This window comes from Triturus cristatus, chromosome 5_2, assembly GCF_964204655.1.
Source record: "Triturus cristatus chromosome 5_2, aTriCri1.1, whole genome shotgun sequence".
In the NCBI taxonomy this organism is placed as follows: Eukaryota; Metazoa; Chordata; class Amphibia; order Caudata; family Salamandridae; genus Triturus; species Triturus cristatus.
Window position 1 is genome coordinate 406,098,785 of NC_140588.1, and position 27,927 is coordinate 406,126,711.

Sequence of the window (27,927 nt, forward strand, 5' to 3'; positions counted from 1 at the left end):
GTTGAGTCCACCCTGGTCGTACCATCTTTCCAGTGTGGGGAGAGGATGCCTATGATGAAGCATGACACAATATTGTGTGTGAGGCATCCTCTTCCACAAAGTATAGCCTTTTAGACCTACTGAGACTTCACATAGCTTACAGGATCTAGATCTCCACAATCAACCACGTTTTCATTGCTTATTGCATTAATATTGGCAACCTACTTATTGTATGTTTATTTTTTCGTCGTGGGGCCAGTAGTGTTGCCTAATCTTCCCCTGACTTTTTCTTTTGTGGTTTTTGTTGAGAATTTTGTGTCCAGGCTACTTTTGGCACATTCTCCCCATGAATACATCTACAGTTGGACGTAGTCATTTTTTCTGGAACTCAGATTCTTCCAGCGGGGCAAGGCTGCTGTAGATAAGATGGACTCCATGAGTCCTGATGCCATCTCTGTGAGGTCCAGCTGACTTGGATTTAGTGTTGCAGAAAAGTTCAGATGTGTAGCAACCTGAATCTTTGGCCTAGCAGAGATGCGTATCCTTCAGATAGCCCTGGCAAATTGTTAATGGTCTTCTAGGGGTCTTTGAGCAAAAAAGTTTCAAGTCTCAAGTTTCAGGAAGTGTTAGGAGGAGTAGACTTTGACACCAGCCAAGGGTTCAAACAGCACTTGGGAGTCAAGACTCACTCCAGCAGAGGCCAGCAACATGGTCCAGGGCAAGTTCAGTTGGAACTGGTCAGCTGGGCAGCTGAAGGAAGGCCTATTGTAGCTTCTTGGGTACCAGTAGATTGATCAGGAGGTCAGCATTTACTGTATGTTCTGCTGCAAACAATCCCACAATGCCCTTCTCTGCCTACGATGAAGCTAGGAGAACCCTTCCTGTCCTGTGCAGAACGTGCTTTCCCACCCTAGTGGCATGTCCAGTGAAATGAGGAACCCCTCCTCTGTGGTCACTCTCGCTCAATTCTGGGGACAGTTCCTCTCCCCATGGGACTGGTGCCGGTCTGACTGCGGGAACAAATGAGGGCCCTGCCCAGATTTCAACTAAAATGTGCTTGTGGCAGGATAGGCCTCTGTGAAGTTAATCAAGTTCCTAGGCACAGCCCAGATGCTCATCCTGCCAGAACCCCAAACATGTTCCTGGGCATTGCCTAAGACACATCATCAAGGGGAGGGGGGGCTATTCAGCTGCCACATGGCAGTTAGAGCCAAGGCAAAGGGGTTTCCTGAGGCTTAAGGCAGGGAATAAGTATCCAACTTCACAAGTAAATTGGACTTGTAAATATTTCAAAAGATGTAATAATGAAATAATGAACGTTGTTTGCTAGCTGGGTGGTATAGTCAACCCTGCTACATTGAAAGTAGTTTAGAGGCCTTTTCTCTGTAAAGATTTAACATAAACCTTTTCATGCCCTAGATTTAAATACCATGCACTCTGCTTTATGGGCACTAAGGCCTACTTATGGATGACTTACTAATATTTAAAAGGAAGGTTTAGACCAGTCAGAAGGAGTTATTTTGACAGGTCAAATTTGCAGTTTAAAACTTCACAGCCAGGCTACAAATGGTAGGCTTGCAGGCATGGTTACACTGTCTATGTAGTGGCTGGCACAATGGGTGCTGCAGTCCACTTGTGATATTTAAATTACAGGCCCTGAACCATGTACTAGGGTCTTATAGGTAAGTGAATTATGCCGATAAGGATATGCAATTTTATTATGTTAAAAGGGGGAGCGCAGCCTCTTTACCACTGGTTTGCAGTCCTATAGCCAGCAAAAACAGTGAAAGTAAGAAATCTGGGGGTATACCACGCAAAATATGGTCATTTCAGACACCACCTTGACGTTTCAAAGGACATCTCAAACTTTCCTTTAGTTGTCTGCAACATTACGTGACACCCCAGGGTAGAATATAACCCACTTTTTGATACCTCCTCATTTACATTTTTATAGGCAGTCAACAGTTTTCATAGAAGTTATTCAGTGAGAACAGATACATCATTTTCCCATTGTTTTAATTGCTGTTACATCACTGCAAGGAGTGAAAAAAAGAAACTATTTTCATTTATGTGGAATAAAAAGGTGTAGAAGATGTTCAATGGCTGCTACCCATGTGCTAGATCTGGGATACTTAGGGTGGTCTTCCCACAATCTTTTTGCTTTTTACCTTACCATTTTGCTGTATCTTTTTGTTGGCCTTAGGACTCTGAGCACTTTACCACTGCTAATCAGTGCTAAAGTGCATGTGCTTCTTCTTACTTTTAAGTCCCTTCTAAAGTGGTATACCATATACCCAGGGCCTGTAAATTCAATTCTACTAGTGAGCTGCAGCACTGATTGTACCCCTTACGGAAGTAGCCTTTCAAACCTGTTTCAGGCCTGTCACTGCAGTGCCTTTTCGTGCAGTTTACTGACACTTCGACTTGCCATTTAAAACTACTTGCCAAGCCTTAAACTCTCCCTTTAATACGCTTAAGTTACCCCTAAGGGAGGCCGCAGATAGCCCTAAGGGCAGGGTGCTATGTAAGTTAAAGGTAGGACATGCACTGTTGTGATTTGTATGTCCTGATAGTGACAGACAGGCTATTTCATTTTTCTCTCCTGTGAGGCCTACTCCTCTCATAGGTTAGCATCGGGAACTTCATTATACCTTTTGAGTGGTAATTCCTGATCAGAGAGGAGTAGCTTCATGATGTTTCATATGTTTGGAATGGTATTGATAAATCCTAGGTGAGGTTGGATTTAACTTTACTCTTTTAGAAATGCCACTTTTACAAATTGGACATTTCTCTGCACTTACTGCTCTATGTGCCTGACATCTTGTCTGACCTGGTTTGGGCTGGGTGACAGCTACATTTGTGCATTTCTTCTAGACAGCCACCACACAGGTCATTCAACTGCATCTGCATTCATCTGCATTTGGATGGGTCTTCCTGAGCTGGGAGGGGTGAAGGAGCTCACACCCCACTTGAATAGGTAGTGTCCTGTCCACACACAAGGTACTGATAACTCCCCCCCCACCCCCCACCGATAGGCTAGCAGGCAGGCCTGGGTTGAAAGGGATCCTTGTTCAATTCAGAGAACTCCTTTGAGGTCACTCTCTACATCAAAGGCACTTTGGGTATAAGTACTGTGGCTCTGACCACCTGAAATCAGTTTATGCGTGGGACTTTTTAACTAGAGGCTGCTGGCTCTACATATGCACATTGTCAGAAGGACTGATTTGCTGTCAGGAGCGACTGCCACTGTGTGACCTGCTTTTGTGTGCTGGCCTGCTTGTTGCTACCTTTTGTTGTGCTATGAGCATTCTCTAAGGGCTTGTTAGCTTGGCTCCTGTTCCTTAATGTCTAAGGGTCACCATAGACTTTTCCCAGTACCAGCGCTGACGGGGAACTCTGAGTCCAGCAACTGAAACATCTTCATACACTGCACTTAACTTCTCTAAATACAAGCGCTCCACCTTGTGAGTCTGATGCACCATGCCCCCCACGTCCGTGCCCTGTAAGTGGAGACCTCAGATGAGAGCAGCGCCTTCACCTGGGTGTTGAGTGGATCAGCTGTATTATCTTTAAAAGCGTTGCCTTGGAAACGTGGATTGCAGTGACTACATCATTCCCACCCCAGCCGCCTTGGGCCATCCGACGCCAGCGACCAGCTTCCCTTCTTCTCAGCACCCAGAGCAGGTATGGATTCACAGCAGACCTTGGAGGTCCCAACACCTTCCATGCTCCCACTGACAGGCGACGGAGTCTGCCTCAGTAGCGGGCCGTGTTGTTCCAGCTCCTCTGTTGTTTGTGCTGGGTAGTGTAAACCGGTCAGAGATACAGTTACTGTCCGATCCAACGTAATTGTTGTTTTGGCATTGCAGAGGTTGCTAATCTTGCATGTATGTCTACCTTAAACAAACCGCTTTGAATGCGAGTGTCCCTTCGACACTCAAGAACTATTGAATACCGTGATTTTTGGTATTCTTTAATTGTGCATATCTTGAGAAATATATATGATATTTTTAGCATTTTTGTCTCATTTTGCTAATAATAAAGACAACTATTTTTATAACCCTATGTGGAGTCATTTTGTGGTGTATTCACTGTGCTACTGTGTGTGTGTTGCACAATACACATTGCCTCTTTAGATAAGCCCGAGTGCTCTGTGCCAAGCTCCCAGAGGGTAATCACAGGTTATCTTTTAGTGTTACTTAGCTTATACTAACTAGAGTGGTGGTTCCTGCCTGGCTTGGGTGCATACTTCAGCCAACCAGGAATTCCATATCTTACCCCATGCCTTCTTCCATGAGACATTTGCTCTGCTTGGAAGTAGAAATGTGTGACATCCATTTGCCAAACATGGTGGCTCTTGAAGCAGTGCAGTTGTGGAGAGAAGGCTAGAGTGGGTACTTGGCAGGAAGACAGGTAAGTTTTGAATGTGTGGGGAAGCTCCACCACACACCAAGTATTTTTGTGGCTTTCACGTATTCAAGAAAGGTAGCCGTGAGGGAGGTGAAAGTTATGACTTGGGGTCTCTAGAAGGTTATCAGAAGGCTACTGAAGTAAAGAAAGGAATATATTTTATATGAGTGCTTCCTGGCTCCTATCACCCTCCAAAGCTAGTCCCTGGGATCAATTAAAAGGCAGGGCGATGGAGATAGGAGAAAGACCATAAAATGATACATGTGTGAGTGTCAGCAAATGGAAGTTTAGGATCTCTGGGTTCCAAGTGACATCTAACACAACTCAAGCTTTACTGTAGATGACAATGATGTCAATTGAAACCCTCCTGGAAAATAACCCTGTTATTGATACCTACTTATCTAAAATTATATGTCTTTGCTTTGTCCATGGAAGTTGATAGTACTTTTTGAACTTCAGAAATTAACCACCACTCCATATAAACTGAGAAATATTCTAGAGCAACTGCCTAGAGATGCACATATTCAAATGTGTTTCAAACATGACCAGCTGCATAACTATTTGGTAGAGAAATTATGACCCATGCATCATTTTATTAGGTTCTATGTGGCCCTATCACAAAAATGACAATTATCATCAACTATGCAAAAGTGTTTGAATTTTCATTAAGACCTTATAAGATGTGAATATATTGAGTCTGCTCCGTAAAGCGAAATCCCAGATTCTTTACACAACAAGGTTATAAAATAAAGCAGTACTGGGAAGGTTAGTAGTAGTTTACTATTTTAATTTTGACAATATAAAGGTGTGCTTGGTAGCACAAGATTTCTATCAATAGTTTTATTATTACTATGATTTAAAAGTGGAAGAGGCCTCTATAATAGTCTGTTGGGGTAATTTCAGTATTCTGAGTTTCATAAAACTATGCTTACCTCAACTCCTTTCATAAAATGCCTGAACTCTGGGCACACAAAAGCACTCCCAGCATATGCAGCATCAATATGCAACCAGATATTCTCTTCTTTGCCTGCAATATAATAAATATATATTAGTTAAGCTTGTGAAATATGTAATTTTTTGTTAGTCTGCTGTATTCTTTGTTGTCCCATTCTATCTTGTCCAGTTAAGATAACTCTGCTACAAACCTTGCCTACACTGTCAGCTGAAAGCTTATTTGTCTTCCCCATCACAATTGGACAAAGTGTTCGGATTTGTTTTTGACTGCGATATAAAAAACCCATTATGAAGCAGGTCCAAACTGCACTGTTCTGATGAGGCTGACAATGGTCCAACGTGCATTATTGATTAGATCTGATAAGCATAGAGAAATTGTGTGATATACAGTGAGGTGGGCATGACCTGCCATATATGAGTGGAATTTTGTATCTATCTTTTATTAGCTGCTTCTCCTATGTTTGACACACTTCAGTTTAGCGTTCTGGCCTTACTGTGTTCACCTCTTAAAGAGCAGACATCACACTGTATGCATACAATTTATGAATCAGAGAACAACAGATGTTCTATGCTTCCTATTTGACATTATCCTGGTGCAATATATTTAAAACATAGCAATGAAAGTAAATAAATGTAGATTATGTGACTGTTCATTAATGAATGGTATTTCAATTCAAATCTAGCCCGAGGAAATCCACGATGCGCAATGCAAATGAAGAAACGTGTTTCTCTACAGGGACCAATAGCAGAAAATCTCATCAGGATAATTCTTGGCTCCTGTGAATGTGCACACCTCTTTGATAGTGCTGTTCCATCATGGTACATTTGGATGTGTTGATTAAGTTTCTGATTGTACAAGCAACAAAACACACCTTTCTGCATTTTAAAAGCATGATCTTAGCCGTTGTGAATTGTCGATGCTCTGTGTACTGACTCATGACATCTATTTCTTGAAATGATGGAATATATATGACAAGCCACAGTTCATTGCATCTTCATAAACTTTTTAAGTACCATTATTTGCATCAATCATTCCAAGTACAAATGGTAGGCCAGATTGGTATAAAATGCTAGCTAGTAAATCAATTTAAAAAAGATCTTATATTAGATTTTGGCATTTTCATTCATTTATTTTGTCAAACCAATATATGACATAATCATATGCAACAAAAGCCTTGATATCTTACTGACCTAGTTCATTCGTCAAAATAAAGGTGTTTGGATAAAATATCGTGCTGCAAGTATCAGGAGACACAAATATCAGAAAAAAATATTGTAACACAAAAATATCGTAATGCAAGAATATAGCTGTCAATAATATAGTTTTTGTCAGTAACTAATATTGTTTATAAGGATATTCTTGTTTTTAATATCATTTTCAATATTGTAAAAATATTGTTTTTTAAGTATTTTAATATGTTTTAGTTCATATATTAATTCTGTGTTACTATTGTTTGTGTAGTTGTTATACATTTTTTAAATATAGTTTGTAGTTTTAAGGGATTTAGAATTGTAATGTTTGTAGAGGGATAGGGTGGGAAGTTAATGACACAAAAACTAATTATTAATTAAGTAATCATTTTTTATTAATTCTGTGATTGTTATTATGTAAATTATGTAATACTTATTTATTCTAGTTGTATTAAAGGTGTGGGTTGCTAGGCTTGTAGGGGTATAGGGTAGGAAGTTAATTAAGTAATAAATAATTAACAATTCCTAATTGATCAATGTAATATTTACTTGATCAACAATTATGTAAATTTTGATTTACTTATTTATTTGAGTTACATTTTAGTTGGGGGTGCTGGGTTTGTAGCGGTCTAGGGTTGGAAGTTACTTAATAGTTGTGGAATAGTTATTTTTGTTGTTCTATTTCAGTTGTGGACTGCTAGGGTTGTAGGGGTGCAGGTTGGGGAAGTTAATTAATTATTAATTGAATACCATTTATTAATTGATTATTGTATTATTATTGATTATGACAGGTGATTAATTAAACAAAATATCTATACATTTGTTTATTAGGATTTTATTATTCTTTCTACATTCATGGGGTAACTTTAAAGTGAAGCATTTTCCCTACTCTGTCTTAGACTTCAGTAGAAATAATAAAATTAACATCTGCGGAGTTCACTACTTTCTCTACTGTTGCTTAGGTTGGGGTCAGAATAGTAAATTTCACCCCTCCAAAATCCTGCACTTTCCCTACTGTTTCCCTGACTGGAATGAGAATAGTAAATTTCACTCCTCTGAAATCCAACGCTTTCCCTACTGTTGTACTGTTTGGAGTGAAGAATAGCAAATTTCACCCCTCCAAAATCCCATGCTTCCTCTGCCGTTTTACAGACTGGAGCGAGAATAGTAAATGTTACGCCTCCAAAGTCCAACACTTTCCCTACTATTGCACTGTTTGGAGTGGGAATAGTAGATGTTACCCCTCCAAAATCATATTATTTGCCTACTGTGGCGTTGTTTGGAGTGTGAATACTAAATTTAACCCCTCCAAAGCCCAACACTTTCCCTAGTACTGTAGTGAATGGAGTACAAATAGTAAATCTAACCCCTATGAAGTCCAACACTTTCACTACCGTTCCGTAAACTAGAGTGCGAATAGTATATATACTTTTCTTAGACTCTAGTAGTTTTGGTAATATTGGTTGAATAGATTTTATAGCATTAATTGTTTAATATTATTTTTATTTTTAAATGTATTTTAATGTTGACGTTTTGTTTGTAAATTATTTTTTGAGATTTTTTAATGTTTTGTGTTTTATATATAGTCTACATTAATTGTTATGATTTTTCTTGCTCAATTGTTGATATTTTTATGGTTTTAGTGTGTATGTATGTTATATATATGTAGAAAAATTGTTACTGCCCAACTCCAGTTTCATGTGGAGTCTCATAATATATTAAGTTATAATTCAGCATTCTTCAGACTGGGCAGTTCTTCTCAGCTGGTTTCGATACAATTGATCAAAAGGCTCTATTTGACCACCTTAACAATGTTGGTACTAGTATTAGTATGTAAGGCCCTGAAATGGATTGCCTCCTTCCTGGAGAAAAAAATGTAAATGGTCCAATTGAGTCCCCTCTCCTTTACTATATCTCAAGCATCATCACTTTCACAGCTCCTGTTCACTCTTTATATGTCCCCTATTGCTGATCTGCTGAACACTTCAAATCTACCTACTATCCTTACTCTAATAATATTTAGCTTGTTGATCTGTGTGATGGCCCACATGATGGGTTGACTGGAGTAGAAACCGCTGAACTCTGTAGCCAGATGTATAATTGCCTTAAGATCAATCCATCCCAATTGAACATCATCTCTGTTTTAAACAAATGTAATCTTTGGGTCAATTCTTTATGTCCCTCCAACTACAGAGATTGCCCTGTGCCTGTTTTGAAGTATATAAACTTGGCCATCACCATAAACTCCAAATTAGATCTGGATAATCAGATCTGTAATGTCACTAAATCCTGTTTTAATAGTTCTGTTAGTCTATTCTGATTGCACGATCAATTAAAATCATAGCAAACATTACAGTACATACAAAAAACACAAAAATATCAAAGGACTGAACCATACCGAAAAGCACCACTAACAAAGAAAAATAAACATTGTTGCTTGATTAAAAAACATGAAGAATAGCAGCAGGAAACACTCATTCATAATAACAGCAGCCAAGAGGTCACGGACGGGATAAAACAATTGCAGATAAAAGTGCAAGTGCATGTCAGTGCCTATAAAAAAAGGAAGCCCTCATCCTATGTATACTGTTGTTAAAGTGCTTAAAGTGCTAATACCAATTAACCACAGGGCAACTCAAACTATAAAGGTGAAAGCTTGCCAGGCCGGGTATGAGTCCTAGTGTCTTATGTAGTAACCATTCAATTCGAAACTTCCAAGGAGAGACATTTCTTAGCACTGATGAGTCAATTGCATTGATGAGGCAATCAAATAAGGATTACTAGGAGAATCATGCCCTTTCTATCTCCCCCTCGCCCCCCCCCCAAAGTTATAGCAGACACTGTTTTTTTCGTACTAGACTCTATCACTGCAATACTGTATATCTTGGAAATTGTCCATTGAATGAATTTAAAAAATCCCAAAAACATTAGCTATATCCATTTTTCGGCTCACAGCGTTTGACTCAACATCAGATTATCACCGGCAACTTAATTGGCTCTTGGACGCCATTTCATAGAATAATTCCGTTTACATCTGCCTGTACCATTACAAACGTTTTGGGGGACAGGCCTCTCTTTATATTCAGCACAAATTTCAGAAATAGCCACCCGGTCATTTGTTAAGTTCCAACACTAAAGCAATGATAGTTGTTCCCCCTTTCTCACTCTAAAACTGTGGTGGTCGATCTTTTAGCATCCCGGATGCAAAACTATGGAACTTCATCCCACTTGAGATCCGTGCTATCCCACAGCTCTTAAAGTTTCAGAAAGTACTCAAAATGTGGCTGTTTAAACTGTAATGTATCTAGAATGCTATCTTATTTTGCTTCCCTCGAGAGACACCAGCACCAAGAAACTCCTCTGGAGTGGCAGTTGCCCTTTATAAAACTCCTAAAAATAAATAAGTAAACAAATAAACGTAGGCAGCAGAACATAGCACAATTTCCTACGGGTGATTAGGCTAAAGATGCAGGCATTTTGAGTTTGTTATTATGGAAAATGATTTTGTGACAAAAGGGCATGTACAGGTATGACCACCTGTAAAGTCCACAGAGAAAAACAGTTGGGTGGTGAAATTGAAATAATACCAGTGTAATGTTGGGAATTTTGCATTGCGCTTGTTACATGAAATTCCTGAAATTACACTATTTTTCCACAGCGCGGAATTACACCCCTGTTCGTGGCAAAACTATAGCGCAGGAGCAATGCAACCAACCAGAATGAAAGTGGCTTTTGTTTGCAGGAGTTTGAAATTCTCTTCAATTTTTAGTGCAAAATGCATCAGAGAGGCCTTGGAAAGGGGTGGCAATGCCGTGCTGATTTTGCTAGACTTGTCGGCAGCATTCAACACGGTCCACCACGAAGTGTTGATGGACCGATTGTCAGATATAGGAGTAGAAGGGCATGGAAACTGTTGCATTCTTTTTTAACCGACAGATCACAAACTGTGGATCTGGATGGTAACAGTTCCAAACCTTTCTCCCTTCCATGTGGGGTGCCACAGGGCTCGTCCCTAAGCCCGACGCTTTTCAATATCTATGTGGCACCCCTGGCTGGTGTCATTAGATCATTTGGCTTCCAACTCACCTCCTACGCTGATGACACTAAAATAGGGTTGTCATTGATGGAAGGGAGGGAAAAGGAAACCGGGGTACGTTTCCATGACTGTATGGGGGCCATCTCGTACTGGATGGTCTCTAACTGCCTTAAACTGAACTCCACCAAGACCGGGGTCATAAAGTTTGGCAACAATCCACGTGTGTGGACACCGGACTGGTGGCCAGAAGATATTGGTGCTTGCCACCCCCGCAAGGAAAGCAAAAAATCTGGGGGTACTGCTGGACAATAAGCTCACCATGTGTGACCAAATAAGCATGGTGATATCAGCCTGCTTTCTAGTCCTGAGAATTATAAGGAAAATTAAGTTCTTCCTGTCTGAAAATAGCCTCAAGACAGTGATAACGGCCCTTATAATGTTGCGTCTGGATTATTGCAATGGCCTTTATCTCAATGCTCAAAATCAGCACATCAATCGGCTCCAACTAGCCCAAAATGCAGCGGCAAGATTACTGTCAGGAACTCCTAAATTTGTTTTTGTGAGGAAGGAGCTGAGGCAACTTCACTGGCTCCAAGTGAAACAAAGAGCTCGCTTTAAGACACTCTGCACCGTGTCTAAGGCCATTAATGGAGCAGAATCCGACTTCCTCGGGCGTAAATTCCTCTGGTATGTCCGGGGAAGAATGCTACGCTCCTCAGGATCCACATTTGTTCAAGTCCCCCCATTTAAAAGAGTCAACTGGGGAGGTAGGAGTTTCATCAACTGTGCCTCCAGGGCATGGAACAAGCTTCCCTTCCATCTCAGGAACGCCCTGGATCTCCTCTCCTTTAGAAAGGTGTTGAAGACCTGGCTCTTTGCTGAGCAACATACATTCTTTTTCCCTAGCAATCAGTGCTAGCGCCAGGACACCCCAGGGTAACCGCGCGCGCTACAAATGCGACTAACATAGCATCCTCCCAAAAAATACATTTCACACTAAAATATAGCGCAAAATGACTGGTTTGCATTTTGTGAAATAACGCATAATTTTGTGTCATTTTCTCATAATTTCACATAATAACAAAAAAGCGAATTACTCCAGTGTTGCTCACCCCTAGTAAACCTGTGCACCCACTGTTTTTCAGGCCCACCTTCAGTTACTAGACCAGTTCAGGAAGTCCAGCCTTAGCAAACATGTATAAGGTGTTACTGGTAATAGCACAATCAAATAACAATAGTGTTTAGAAATAAACATCTGAAAGGTTAGCACCAATTTTAACTAAAAAGGTAACAACTTTCTAAGACAATAATTGGTCTAAGAGCTTAAATGTTCCAGCTGAAAGAAAAATAGCCCACAGAAAAGTAATGCAAAAACCATTGCATTAAATCTAGTGGACACAAAGAGAAACTACTGAACACGTTTCCAAGTATCCTCTAGGTAATTGACAAGGCAACCAGTGTGGCAAAACTTAGAGTGCACATTGCCTTATAATTGGTGGGGATTGATTGCTGGGAAGAATGTGATCCAGCAAGGTCAACCGGGAGCCTTTACCTGATCAGGAATTCAAGCATTTCCTGTAGGAATGCGAACAATAGAAGGGGGGGACAAGAGGGGCTTTTACTGCTCAGTCAAAGAGCAGAAGGTCCAGCATAAAGATATGCCCACGTCAACGTTAAATCAAAAGGAGAGTATGCTGTTCCTTATAGGGTGGGATTTAAAGAGTCACAGGAGACAAGGATCTCATACTTCCAATAATATAGGAAATTATTGGGAATCCAAAATTTTGGATAGTAATGCCCTCACACACCCTTGCGGGTGTCATGCTTCATCATCTGGGCTGCTCCTCGTCGGGTCGGCGGTGCAATACCCGACGGGCTCCCTAAAATTAGGGGCTCTTTGACGGAGATCTTTTTATCCAATAGCCGTATGATGATGTGCGGGTATGGGGCCAGTATTGTGTAGATGGAGTGAGATAAAATAGGGTTGGGAGTGCCGGAGTAAGCAAGTGTTTTATTCTGGGGGTCTCCTACTCTAATTAAAAATAAAGAGCAAGGCACTAATCTGAGTGTGATGTCTCATATAGTGTATTGCCTTGTTCTATTGCGTGTGGGTCGACATGTTTCTCGCTAATGGAAAATATCCGAGTGATTCTTCAGGACCAAAATAGAGGTTTATCTACACATAATTTGCGTGGTAATGTATTTACTCACAGTGAAAAAACCTTCTAGGCTAATATGTCTGGATCTACCCTACTCAGTAGAAACCCCAGGCATCATCAGTACCCGGTGGTTGATGCATAACGCAAGGTTCCTATAGTAATGAGGAAAGTTTGCTCGTTATGCTGCTTGACGACCTTCCCTGTCCATCGTTGAGCCCTTGTATATCACTATGAAGTGAATAAATCCATTTCTGTTCTTTTCTGAAAAGGAATCGGGCGATGTCACTGACATGTGGAGGAATAAACGGCTGCTCTAACACCGTCAATTTCTTTGGTTGGAGCAGTCTGGGGACAAGCAGTACAAGTCCCACAGGGAAAATGTCCTTGTACCTTCGGTAAGTCCCATAGAGTGTTTGTCCTAGCAGACTGGATGGTTTTGGGTCGGGTATGCACAAGAGTATCTCGGAGGTTGGTGCCTCTTTTGTACGTGAATTATACACACTTTCTGCACTCAGACGAACCACATTCAAAGAAGTATACGCAGACATTGGTCCATTCACAATATCGGGAAAGGTACCCTTCCTAGTCCCCTTTTCGCGTACAAAAGAGGCACCAACCTCCGAGATACTCTTGTGCATACCCGACGATGATATACCGTGGACTAGCCTCTAATACCTGGAAGGGCCATTTTTCAACTCTATGCTCGGTTGTCAACATCACCGAATGTACATTTTTTGTCCCCCCCCTGACTAGCCTCGAGGAAAAGTTGTACATTCAATAGACATCACACGACAACATACACCCCACGCCTAGTGGTTAAACTGAGTTTAATGAAACATGGCCATACTTATCTGCACACAGTGCTATACTTCTTAAAGAGCCAAGAATTACGCACACTACTGTGTTTATTTACTGACAGCTAGCCAATCACATCTCTCAACAACAGATAATAACTCGCATTGAAACGCGATTTCGAATATTTAGTGGATTTCATTAGGAGTGCTGAATTGTAGTATCAAAAATTACTTTTGACACAGCACGTAGCATTCTTACATGTTCATGACTTCGAATGATTCTTCATCCGACACGAGATTGAGGAGGTTCACACAACTGACACGACACTCCATATACCAGGAGTCTTTGCAGACGCTGACGATTGCGTCATCCAGACGCGCATCTATTTACGAGCGCCGTACACGAACATCGGTGCCTCCCCGTCCAGCTCACTTTAGCCGGAGGTACCGACGGAAAGGTAAGCGCTCCATAGACGCGCCGTCTCTTTTTCTAAATTCTTTTGAGTAAACTCTTTAGTTTAACTTTATTTATCATACTTGAATACCGTCTTAGTATGCGCCCCTGTATGCTATAACGAGTCTCGAGTTTGCCCTTGAGACATGTTCATTGGCGCATCAATAGGCAGGGATATTTACACGAGCGTATGTGATAACTAATCTCGAGTTTGCCCTTGAGACATATCCATTGGCGCATCAACAGTCTGTAATATTCACACGAGCGCCCCCGCTACAGGGCTTTTTAATACTCACAGTTTAGACAACTATATTATTTTACTAGTCGGTTTGTTTTTGGCCATGTTCCTATCGTTTAGATAATAGTATGGAGATTATATTTTTTTGATTGAGACCAGCAACTATTGCTAGGCACATATATCACAGCATCCGTTTGTTCTCATACAGAGCGGGGCCTCTTTCATCTGAGCGGATGCCAGGTGGGGTGAGGCGTGACCCCCTACATTGAGGGGTAAGCTGGAACACCGATTAAGTGTACTGATTGGTGCCTTTCATTTCGACAATTAAGTTGTTTCATTACAAATGTCTGTCATATCAGAGTTAGTTTAACCGACAACGAGAGCCTTATCAATGTATACAGTATCCACAGATCAATATTGAGAAAAAGCCTGTGCACCGCGTTGTTGATCTTCATTGTTCTTTTTCATTAATTCTCTGGTGTTGACAATCCTTTCTCTGTTTTCAGGATTTGTTACTTACTCCACGTATATTCGGGAGTGTTTCAATACTACCACGCAAGTAGGTCGTATTTTTTCCTTTTCCTTTTCACTGTTTGGATTACTACACTATTTAGCAGTAGCATAAAGATTCGGTCCTGACGAAAGCCAGATTGACACTCAATCACTATGGCTGAAACATGTAGACCACCTTTGGGACAATAGCAGTTATTTTTTCAAACTGCTTCCTGCACTGTTTTTAACTACATCACTCGGTCAGTCATGAATAAAATTGTGGTACTGACTCAGTAGTTGTTTTTAACATTTGCACTCACCTTTGTTTGTTTTTGCACTGCTTCTAGACCATTAGCCACCTTCAACTTATTGGTAGCGACATCATATTACACCAGGGCTTGAGAATCCTATGAACCTGTCTGATTTTCCCTGGTTCCATACACTACACATATCTCTAACACAAGAGTAGTGTGTATGGACGAATCCTACATGATGATAACCGCTATTCATAGTGGCTGATGAGATTCAACATCGATGGTATGACTCACATGTGCTTTTTCTCCCTTTATATGTTGTTCACTGCACTATTAGGCTCTGATCTTCTGACCCAGGTTACTTTTGGTTGTTATTACATGTAAGGTTTAGGGATTAGTAACCTTTGGGTCGTTAAAAATATTTCCCTTTGGCCCTCCTCCAAAATTTATTGTTACCAGTAAAATGAATGATGGCCTGCGAAATCACTAGTTAATCAACTCTCCCAAAACACCTCTTCATCAATCACTCAGGTCAGCCGGGTCCATTTCAAAGATATTCTACCACCTTCCACTGCCAGTCTTTCAGAATGCTCGGTAGGGCAGTAGATTCAGTGGGGCTGTAAGGACCTTCTTCTAACAGGAAGTAGGTGTGAGGAAGTCAACTCAATATCAACTTTACAGGCCACAAAGTCAGGTCATCTCTCCTAAACTTTCAAAGCTATAAAACGTGCCCCTTTTGAAACTTGCAAAACGTATTGACAAGGGCCATTCAATATGCCACCTGATGTCAACTGTGGACTCACTGGACAAAGCAACACCTAATTATACTGGATACATCAATAATTCACTGTGTAATCAGAACAAATAGAGCTAAAATGAACCAACAAGTTCCATACAGATATCTATATAAAAGTTGTGCGATAAATAGACAGTTTTTTCTTAAATCAAAATCAATATATCACTCAAATTGTGATCACAAGGTGCAACAAAAGTGAAACAGTGGAAAAAGTGTTTATACAAAACAGTAGTCAACTCAAGACTGAATGGCAGTATTTGAGAAAGTTTGGTCCAGGAGGAGTCTAGATGTAAGCATGTTGTCTTTGTTTCCTGTTGGCCTCATGTGGAATGTGGAGGTCATCATCAAGACCAGACACGTTAATAGAAGTACAAATTGAATAGAAAGTATGATTTAATATGTTGTTTAGGATGAGGTTAATCAAGAACAGCAGGAATAAAATAGGTGGCCTGCACAAATGACTGTACCCTTCCCCTTGGTGAATTCGGCTTGTTGGATCCCTGTAGGGGCCTTTTTGGTAAGCAACTTGCACGTTATCATGGTCACTCTTAATTCCAATCCTGTACATATGTTGTGTTTAGCCACCACAAGGACCTTAGCTATCACCCTCAATGACAGATCTCTCTGCGTAATTGACTAAGCTAAAGTCTTACTCATGTAACTTTGGTTAGTATGTTAGTACTTCTGGCATTTTGGCAACTCCAATTCCTTCTATAGTCTTTCTCCTTATCATTAGGACCCATTGGCGTTTAAGTTGAAAGTATATTTTGTGTGATCATGTGTCCTTCACTTAGAGCTTAGGTACTTGCCTTTTATAAGTATCTTGTCAATTTATTAAGGGTCTGATTAGGAGTTTGGCGGTGTGGGAGCGGGCTGCCGTGCCACCGCCCTACTCCCACATGCCAAACCTCACAGCTGGCCCCCTGCCAGATTACGAATTATGGTGGTAAGGTTTTGCGGTGTGGGAGCGGGCGGTGGTGTGGCAGCCAACACCCCGAACTCATAATCAGGCCCATAGTTATTAATTAATCCAGTATAATTAGGTCTAGCTTTGTGAAATGAGTCCACAGTAAACCCTGTATTTAGAAAACCTTTTCGAAACTTGGGCCTGGCAGATGTCCCTAAGCAAGGTCATTTAGTGGTGCAGCTAAAAATGATATCTAAATTCCAAGAGATTAAGTAAAGACGTGAAATTCTCAAGCTGTCTCCCAAAAACAAACTTGAAACTGAATTAGATTGCCCAAATCAGAATAAAGGTTGTGTCTGTGTGTGTGAAGGTTCTTCCGTGCTTATTGATGTAATGCATGCTGAAGTTGTGCGCACTTGGTTGTTTTCCATATATTTTAAATTGTTTGTTGATTTAGTGTATGATATGTGCATGTGTGTGCCCTTCCCTATCTCAGGTAGAATGTTGTTTCCAATTTCCTGATTGCCCTCTTTGCCTGCATATTGCCTCATAACATTAACAGAAGCTATGTAAAAGCAGCTCTCACTGTATCAGTTGGCATGTGGAAGCCATTTCTTGCAAGGCGAGCTGTGAGTTGTGCACTTACACTGAATGTGTTTGGACCTCATTTAGTAAACTTCAGTGCAATGTGCACGATTGGTTTCTATGCTGACCATTGGATGCAATCAGAAATAATTGAAATAGGAAATAAGGGAACAAAAACTTTCTTCAAGTGTTTATTCATGTTGTCAATACATTTTGAACAGGATGTGTCTACCCATATTGGGGTACAAAGTGATAAAAACAGTGGGCCTGATTCATAAAGGGAACTTACACTTTTGAATACGTTTACACTTTTGAGAAAGTTTACTACTTTTCAGTATTCGCAAAGTGCACTTTTGTAGTAAAATAGACTTCTGCAGTAAGTTACACATGTAACTGCAGCTTTGTAGTAACTTACACCAGTGATTCTTAACCTGTTGCTCCAGGACCCCTGAACGTTCATGATACCTAATCAGGGGGGCCGTGACTGTTTTACAATATTAAATAATATTAAAATTAATACATTAAAATTGACAAAGTGTATACAAATAAAGGATCAAAATGAAAATGTGAAACCTTTTTCTATATTTGATTGGGAATTAAACAAAATATATCAATATTTTAGTATTTGCTTGGTCTATGCCTGTTTTTGTATTTTTGTGTATTATTTTGAGGTTCAAATTATAGAAATTGTTTAGGCCGGGGGTCCATGGCTTCCAATATAGACTCCGTGAGGGTCGCTACATTCCATTCAAGATTCTGTGGGGATCCACAGTCGTCAAAAAGTTAAGAATTACTGACTTACACTTTTGTAGAAAATACAGCACTACACTGGCCAATCACTGGTACTGCAACACCCTTCCATAGAAAATAATAGATGTAGGGAATTAAAGTAAAAAATTAAAGTAAGACATCATAGGAAACAATGTTAAAATAAATTAAATTTTTCAATTATTAAAATAGTTACAAATATAAGTAAATTTAAAGTGATGTTAAAAAATATATAAAAATAGTACATATTTATTATTTAGTTCTAAAATATTTATTAACCTATTTTTATTTTAAAATATAATGTAACATTATCGTTAAATATAATTGAATGAATTTTAAATATTCTGTACATCATTGTTCATAATTATGAATGCAAATTCCAAATATTTTTTTCTTTAGGTAGGAATCTATTTTTAATTTAAACTTAAGAAAATTTTATTTTATTTAATGTGATATATTTTAATTAATTAACGTTTTTATTTAAAGTAAATGTAATAGTGCTGTAGCATTTCATTTTTTTGTTTTGCTCTACATTTAAAGTAAATACATACAATGAATGTACATCAATATTCAACATATTTTTCTCTATTTATTTCTGGGTTTAATACATTTTTGAAAATTTCCCTATACTATACCAAAGAGAGACTCCACAGTTGTGGCAGAGATGTGCGCATGATAAAGTATTTAAAAATGTTTAAAAAATATATTTACCTCAAAAATAAATCTAAATATTTTTATGAGGGAGATATCGGTGTTGGTATATGATCAAACATCGATAGTTCTTTCTATTAGGCGATGTGTGTCAATATTGATTGGTATACCGCAAATGAAAAGATCAAAAAACAGCGGTTGTGAATCATAGGATTTTTTTTTTCTCCATGCACATAGGAGCAATTGATCCCTATGGGTACATTGTTCCTCTAGTGGTGATGCCATGCAGGAAGAATAAAGGACAGAAAATCTGCTCTTTAAAGGGCAGGCCTTCTGATTGACATGACTTAACCCCCTTGAGGCAAATGGGATCATAGGTTTCAGATGGAGGAACCAGCTGAAGCTTCACCAATGGAAACATAGCGGTTCTGCCACCTCCATGCTACGGGTTTGGTGATTTACGGCAGTGCTCCAGCTCTGTGAAACTCCTAATGGATACCATTGATGAGCGTATTGCTGAGATTTCAAACAATCTCTGTGATCACACCTTTTACAGATCCGACATATATAATACTTAATGGGTGACAATATGGAAAGCTTTTTTTATGAAGCAAAAAAGAAAAACTGAACATAGCACAACTGTTGGTTGATAGAGTGAAACTACAAATAACCCATTCCTGGAGGATCATTTTAGTCCATAAGAATCTTTGTTCTCCACAGGAGCAACCAATGATCACTGGCATCAAATGCTGTTGACTCTTCCAAACTGATAAGGAAAGTAGCTTTCAAGGCTGGACTGGCCAATCACGTTTTAGGGAAAACCTTTTTGGGGCTGGGCGCAAGCAGCCCTTTTTCAGCCCAAGTTTTTGTGACTTTGTGTCCTTAAATTAATTAAATTGTGCATGTGTGATAGGCTGATATGAAGTTTCTGTGTTTTATGGCTGGATATATACCCAGGGCCATTCCCCAAATTCCAGGAAGTCAATGATAGGGACACACACTCAGTAAGATTGAAAATGTATGGCCTGTAACAAGACTGTCTACATGCATTTTGAATGTCTGTGTTGCAGACTCTGCCCTGTCAATTACACTGAGAATGTGGATTCTTGAAATTGAAGAATGCAGGATTGAGCTGGAGCGCAGGGTATCAGAGAGGGCCAGGAGTGGGAACCACCCAAGCCAGAGCCAGAATGTTATTTGAGCAGAGAAGAAATTTTAATTGAAAAACAGCCTTCATTCATGTGTGTGTGCGTGTGTGTGTGTGCATATGCGTGTGTGTGTTTGTCACAGAGAGAGAGAGGGCCACTGTGTTGTGGTGTGCTTGCAGCCTGGCAGTGCCCGACCAGTATCATGACAGTACATGAAATCTGGTGCCTCCAGCAAATAGAGGCCTTGCATGGCATGATTGACAAGGCAATGTCTGGCATGATAGGGCTGTCTGTGGTTTAATGGTGGCCGTTCTTGGCATGGCAGGGCATCTCCAGCGTGAAGTTACCTAACACCGGCATAATATAGCCCTGACATTAGGCTGGTTATTCTTGGTTTATTATGGTCATCCTTGTCAATAATGAGGCCACCTATATAATGTGTCATTTTGTGGAATTGGTTGGCATTATAGAGTTCGTCCTTGGCATACTCTTGGCTCTGGGACAGTGCTGTTCAGTCCTGACATATTGTGCATATCCTAGGCATGATAGTGAACGTGCCTGGCATAATGTTTGACATTTTTAACACATTAAGGACATTTAATGACTGAAGGGGCACATCACAGGCCTACTGCTGATCATATTTGAATATTGTTGGCCTCCTTGAAATTATTTAGCCCATCATCTGCATAACAGTGATCCTGCAATAATGGTGCCATCCTTGGCTACAGTAAATGTATTTGCCATAGATGTGGCCATCTCAGTAATGTGGTATGAAAGCAAAGCACATGATGATTGTCCCTGGCGTTTGATGCTGGTGGATGGGAAGCAGTACATGTAAGTACCTGATGAAAATTACAAGTGGATGCTGGAGGCAAAATGTGCATTACTAATAATAAAAAGCTGGCACTTCAGAAAAATAAACAATTTTTTGATAACATGTCAAGATTTTGGTGGGATTTATTTTATTGATCCAAAATGAAAGCATATATTTGACAGCAAAATATTTTTTTTCCGGAAGGTCTAAAGTTTATGCTTAGGGACAAAGTGATTGCTTTTTAAAATATACTTAAAACTGATATTTGAGTGAGAGGAAGTGACTTAATGCTGATGTTATTCTTGTTCTCAGAAAATATATACTGTATGCGCATTTCAACTTCTATATTTGTAAAGCGGTTTCAACTTTATGATTATGCTGTCCAGTGCCTTCGCTCATAAAACTGTAGTAGCCTATATGCTGTGTAGATCTGAAAGGTGTCCGTAAATGGGGTGGTGACACTTTTGTGTGAGCCTCAAGGATTGCTGTGGCTTTGCTGTTGACAATGTGGCATTGTAAGATCTGTGTAGCTGTTCCATATTCAAGAATTTGCTTTAGGAAATACAACCCCCTCCTCAAGGCCGCTGGAGGAAATGAGGTGCAATAGCTTTGCATGCTCACAATATTTCAGAGTGGGATAGCTGTGCCTGTTGCATTTCAGAATAGATGTCCATTGTGAAAGCTCTGAAGGTGCCTCATTAGTCAGATACCAATGCATAGTGGAAGTCAAACTGCGGACTATTGTGAGGCCCCTATGAATGCCTCCTTATTGGGTTAGCAAAGTGGGATAGTACATAAAGGTGCATTGGGACAGACCTGTTCTTCCTGGTGAGTCACAGTGGCTTTTCAGCAAATATATTTAAGAAATTTGGCTGTAAATTGCCTTTTTTGCCGTCACATTTTCAAAAGTTTCTTCCAGGGACATTCCAAACATCCATACAATTCCCTGAAGATCATCAGGCTTGCTGCCCATGCTTAATGCTCAGTGCAATGTGTCCTGGCATGAACATGTTTGCTTTGGATACTTTTAGTGCACAGTCCTGACCTGGCAACATGCATCACATCATTGCATGGACAGAATACACATGTAGATAAATCAGATTAGTTTTCATCCTAATTACATTACCCATCATAGCCTAAAGACAGGACTCCAAATTGAGATTTTGTGTTTGTGAAGTGGCATACATCATATGGACACTTTATTTAAAAATGCTGTGGCAAAGAATCAGAGGTGAGCACACATGGGTCACAATGTTTAAACATGAATACAATAAGATAAAGAAAGGAGACTTACAAATTGGACCAAGTTCTAAAAGGTTGTCGAAGGCACAGGAAGGGGTGGTTCCAAGCGTTGCACAAAACTATGGATTAAAATAAAAGGAAATATAATGTAAATGTAATGCCAATTACAGTTCATGTTTTTAATGTATTTATTATATTCACAAGCAATAGACTTGCAAATTGTTAAATTCTATCAAGACCCCTGGTGGCTTTGCGCTTAAGTCACTAGGCACAAAATCAGTCAGTAGCATTTATATGCACAAAATACTGCAGGATATTATTCTTTCTATAGTCACTGTTACACAGCTACCAAAGAGCCAGTATGGGTGTAAGGAGCTGAGGTTTCCTTTTGTCTCTGCCTATTATAGGCAAAATACAGCCAAACAGATTTATAGTAATATCTTAGATATGGTTTTATTAATGTAGAATTCTTTGAAGGCCCTTCCATTTCAACGCACTAAACTAGGGAGGTACTCATATATCCTTTGTTTGCTGGAAGAAGAAGAGTTAAGTCCAGAGGAGAGTCTCCTGGTGTAATTTACAGTACCATGAGGACAATATAGTAGAAAGATTCACCTAGATGTAATGCTTCCACCGAACATTCAGAGGACTGTCCCTTAATAACAGAGTTTAACCCATGACCATATTATTGAAATCAAAGCTATGTGACATATATAGACCTCTTGTCCAGTCTAATATTATTAGTTATCTAGCTAACTTTAGGGCTATGATTTTAAATGTAGCTCTTTGTATAGCAATTGTGAGAAATTGGGTTGTTGGTTGACTGAGGTGGGAGCCCTCTTCACGCAACAGTCACAATCCCTTACAGTATGAACCACAAAAATCCACTAAATTAACCTGTGCTTAAGCTTGGGTAGCTTGTCACAAAAAGCAGCCAGGCTTCACTTAGAGGCAATGTGTAATGTATTTATGCAGCACATAAACAATAATAAGGTGAAAACACAACACAAACCAATTTAGAAAACCAGAATACATTTTAATACATTTTTTCACATCAAAATGACAAAACTCGAATCAGTAGAACCAGAGTTATGCACTTTTTAAGTTTTTAGAAAAAACCACTTACCTAAAAAATCAAAGCGCCAACTGTGGACATCTAGTCGTGAGAGACTGGGTCAAAGTCAAAAGATATGGCCAACCGCAAAAGAGCACAGTTTGGATACAAGAAGTGGATTGTGCCTTCGGACTCTTGAGAAAAATGTTCTGAGAAGGTAAAGTTCAGTGGGACAAGGCTGCAGGAAGTGTCCGATGAGGAAGCATCATTACCGGATAGCCTTTAGTTGAAGCCGCAGTGAAGATTTCCACATTTGGACATAGTTGCTCAAATGGAAGTCATAAATCTCCAGCAGGATGAGGCAGAGGGCTGTAGCCGAAGACTGTAACACGAGGCCTGATGCCCCATTTCACGAAGGACTGCTGAAAAGGATTTAATGCTGCGGAGAATAATGTAGCGGGAGAAGCAGCAAAGTTAATCCAACTGGTGATGCACCACTGGCAGATAGGCGAGCAGGTGCGTCCTGATCTCCTCCTGGTTCTTGGCTTAGTTTTTAGCCACAAATTTTCCTCAGTCCTCAGTTGTGGGATTTGGCCATCTGTGCATGTTTAGCACTGCAACCAAGGGTCTAGGACTGGTGGGACACCTCTTGGGGGTTCAGGACTCACTCAGTCTGGGCCCAGGTGCAGGTTCAAGATAGTGGGATTCTTTTATGTCCCTGTGACTGTGAACAGGAGACCAGCAAACTAGCCCTTGGAGTCATTTCTGGTAGTCCTGGGTGCAGGTGAAGATGCAGGGTTCAACAGCAGGGCTGGCCTTTGAAGGTTCAAGGCAGGCTCCAGGCAGCAAGACAGTCCTTCCAGGTACAGCATCAGTTTGGCAGAGTGCACAGCAGGTCACAGCAGCAGGCAGTTCTCTGAGAGTCCTTCCGCAGGTGCAGTAGTGAACTGAAGAGTGGACCTGAAGGTCGTTATTTCATACCTTGGAGACCTTCTTCTGCAATGTGGGAGAAGCTTCCAGAAAGGTTCTTTAAAGTGCATGAAATTTGCTGCCCTGGCTCCAAACTGGCTCCAGTGACAATACAAGGTCATTAGGCCATTTGTGTGAAGGCAGAGCACATCCTATTCAGGTGTAAATGGGGTTGTGCTTAGCCCCGCCCCCTCCCCATCCTGCCAGCAGATGGCCCATTGAGGCACACCTAATTCCTCTATTCTGTGACTGTGTGGAAGGGATTCACAAAGTCTTACTGCCAGCTACACCCAGTCATGTGACCCAAGACAGGCTGCAGCAAAAGGGCTGGAAAATCCAATGTTCTAAGAGTGGCATTTTCAAAATTGCAATGAAAAATCCGACTTTACAATTAAAGAGGGTTTATCATTACAATTTCATAGCTACCAAACATGAAATATATATCTACTCTCAAATAGGAATTACAGCTTATTAAATGTAATACGGAATCCCCAATGTTATCCTATGGGAGGGGTAGGCCTCACAGCAGTGAAAAATGAATTGGGGAGTTTTCCACTACCAGGACATACCAAACTTAAAAGTATAAGCCGAACCTTTTAATTACACCGCATCCTGATCTATGGGCTACCCAGGGCCTACCTTAGGGGTGACTTATGTGTCATAAAAGGAGGTTTAAGGCTTGGCAAGTGGATTTAAAAGCCAAATCAACACTGCAGTTTTAAACTGCACTCAGGCTGCTGTGGAAGGTCTAGGACATGTTTTATATTTAGAATGCTATTTAAGTGGGTGGCACAATAAAGGCGGAGACCCACTGGTAGCACTTAATTTACAGGTCCTGGGTATATGGTATACCACACTACAAGGGACTTATAAGTAAATTAAATATGCCAATTAGGTGTATGCCAATTAAACCATGTTTAGGGGAGTAAACACAAACACTTAACCACTGGTCAGCTGTGGTAAAGTGCACAAGAGCCTAATGCCAAAAAAATGAATTCAGCTAAAAGTGGAGAGTAAAAGGCAACAGGTTTGGGCGTGATCCTGCAGAGGGGACTAGGTCCAACAGTCTTATCTTCCATGAGGCCCAATGGGCATACTACAGGCATGGACTACTTCGCACACAATGATCTTTCTTATTGGACCTTATAGGGTCTCTGTCTAAAATTTGTCAAGAAAGGCCTATGACAAACTAAATCTGATCACATGACATTGGTTCTGCAATGGTTGGAATGTTTGGGTCACTGCCATTTATTTTGGATGAAATCCATTGTAAGGAAAAGTATACAGCTGATATAATTTATTACATTTGTTTTACATCATGTTATAATGATATTGTCTTGATGATTTTTTACCACGTGGAAAATTATGCTTCTTTAGGTGTGACTCTAATGTGAATTTGAGCGTTTAACTTTTGTTTTTCTTGTTTTCCTCCTGGGAAAGATTTTTTTTTTCTGCAGGTAAACTGTGCAATCTGTAGATTTTCACAGATAGTCACCCACATTAAATTTACGGTTTGGTCCCACACTAGTCCTATCCCGAAACCACTACTGTTACTTTTGACGGGAGCAACTTTGGGTATCTTTGCAGGGTGGTAAACTGCAAAAGGTGTGTGAATACACAAAAACATACGAGTGTGTGAGTGTTCACATACTTGTACAAGCAGGCCTACCCCTAAACACCCACAATCCAGTCCCCAGACTTATGTTTGTGATAGCAGAAATTCCACCATATTGCCAGAATATCCACAGCCTATGAATCAGGATTTACTCTCAAAAAAGGAAGATTTCCTCATCTTGTTGAAAGTTGGATTGAAGAAATGTTTGACCATGGGACCGTAATCTCTAGATGAACAAGTTTTTTTACAACTTTGCTTTGAGTTCTATTTACTTGTGTCTGAAATACTGAGCAGGGGGAGTTATTAAAAAAATAAAATGTGGAATGCATTGCTGAATGAGAGAATTGATGCTGAAACTCAGGTTTTACATAAGAAATAAGGTTCTAGGTCAGGGACAATGATTTCTCCAAATACATGTTCAACAGCAGGGGTAACAGGCTACATGCCATCAGTGAACGCAGACAAAAACCCACCAATGTAAATTAAGATCAGTAGATATGTATAAAGCATCAGGCTGTATCACACAAGTGCAGTGGGAGAAGCAATGTGTAAGATGGAAAGGGTTCACCTGACACAATCTTTTTTAGGAGCAGCACCTCCTTAATGGCAGAGGAGCATCACCCCAATGAGTCACCCAGTGGAAAATAAAATAATATAGCAATATTATCTTTTTTCCACTGACTCACTGAGCCAAGAAGTCTTGGGCAGGGCCGGGCTGGGCATGGCAGGTGGGAGGGGGTAGTGTGCACTGTAAAGTGCACATGTTTTTTCGGCAGGCAGTCCTAGGCCACAAAACAGAGATACTCACTTCGGTTTCGTTGGAGAAATGCCTCAGGTACTAACACACTGTCTAATCGGCAAACGAGGCCCCTCAGACCAATCCTGGTGCTGCTCTCTTTCTATAACAGCAGCGTCTGTATTGGTGGGGAGCCTGTGCTGGTGTCCCAGGGACAGTGGGGACACCATCAGGAGTGAAGAAGAGCACCGACAAATCAGCAGCAAGACAGATAGGATTTTTTATTATTATATCTCCCTTACCCCCATGCCCACCACTGGAGTTTTGTGGCGGCTGCCACTATCTTCTTTACTAAATTGCACTAACCACAGCGGTCAGTTGGTTTTAACAAGAGACAGACAATTACATAGTACACAGCACAGTTGCTACTACTCTTCAAATAACACCTATTGAGTTTTTTCTTTCAGTACTGGGGGAACTCACAAATGCTACTTTCGGGAAAAGATGCACCATTCCAATAGGATTCAGGCTGTTCTCAATAACACAGTCCCAAGGTATTGAATGTTTGAGGAAAAGTAAGGAGGCGTATGCTGTTGCGGCAGCTCCGCCTTCACTGGCCCTTGATGTAAGAAAGACTTTGCTCAAATTCAATAGTTTTGTATGATGCATCCTCGTAAAAGCAACAAAAATAAGCGACAAGTTTACATGACAGAAACCCATGTGGACAGTCTTCACCCTCTCCACCATATCTTTTTCTCACATGTACGTTCACAACACCTGGGCATATAGTCTCATTAAAACACAGACATCCATACACTCATACACACACCCACATCCGGCTCAGCTTATTTATTTTTTGTCCACTGCCTCCACCGGAGAGCACAACAATTTACACATTTAAAACAAACATGACAAGTTATCAATAAAATGATAAATATACTAAATACAAATGTTAGGAGATGAAAAAATAAAAACACGATAACAATTCATTGAATCCGAATGCGGTTAAGTTATGGAATCATTTTTATAACTAAAGCTCGCCTTGCGAGCCGTATTTTGTATTTTGGATATCATTTCGAACACCGAACAGCAACCTAGTACTTCAATAACTAACTAGTAAAATCTGTAAATCATATTTAAACATTTTCAGGAATAGGAAATTCTCAGCTTTTCCAGTTGCTAATTCCACTGTGGAGAGAGTAAGGGCTCGCAGCTAGCTGTAATTCGATAGACCCAAAGGACAACAGCTCCCAGGACTGTGTAGATTGCAAATAGTAGCCCCACCTCCAATCATATTGCCTGCACCGCAAATTATTTCCTGACCCTAGATATTTCACCCTCTCCTTTATTTATGCAGTGAAATCTGTCATGGGGTACTCTACTCCCTCCACTCCATACGATAACTTTGGTGGCACTTTAAGTTGATATATTTTCACGTGGCAACAGATGTCTTTTTGCCAGTGCTTCATAAAATCTCTGCAGTCACCCACCATGCAGCATATTACACGGGAACTGTGGCTAGTCAATGTTACAGCTAAGAACCATGGGGCATATCATCAACGAGGCGTTAAAAAATTATTGCCGCTTTTGCGTCCGTTTTTGGACAAAAATTGGCGATAATTTTAACGCCCTATTAGCAAGGACACGCTAACGCGTGAATCCATGCTTCTTCGCCCTTTCC

General features: G+C 40.3%; 1 protein-coding gene across 2 annotated transcripts in view; it reads right to left on the reverse strand.

Moving 5' to 3' along the window:
• The window catches only part of DDC (dopa decarboxylase), a 423,065-nt gene that overhangs the window by 125,172 nt on the left and 269,966 nt on the right, over positions 1-27,927 (reverse strand). For both annotated transcript variants that reach the window (XM_085607298.1, XM_085607299.1), the window contains exons 7-8: positions 21,925-21,991; positions 5,322-5,416 (exon numbers count right to left, since the gene is read on the reverse strand). In XM_085607298.1, the coding sequence (XP_085463424.1) occupies positions 5,322-5,416; positions 21,925-21,991 (162 nt within the window). The remainder of the gene's footprint in view (positions 1-5,321; positions 5,417-21,924; positions 21,992-27,927) is intronic.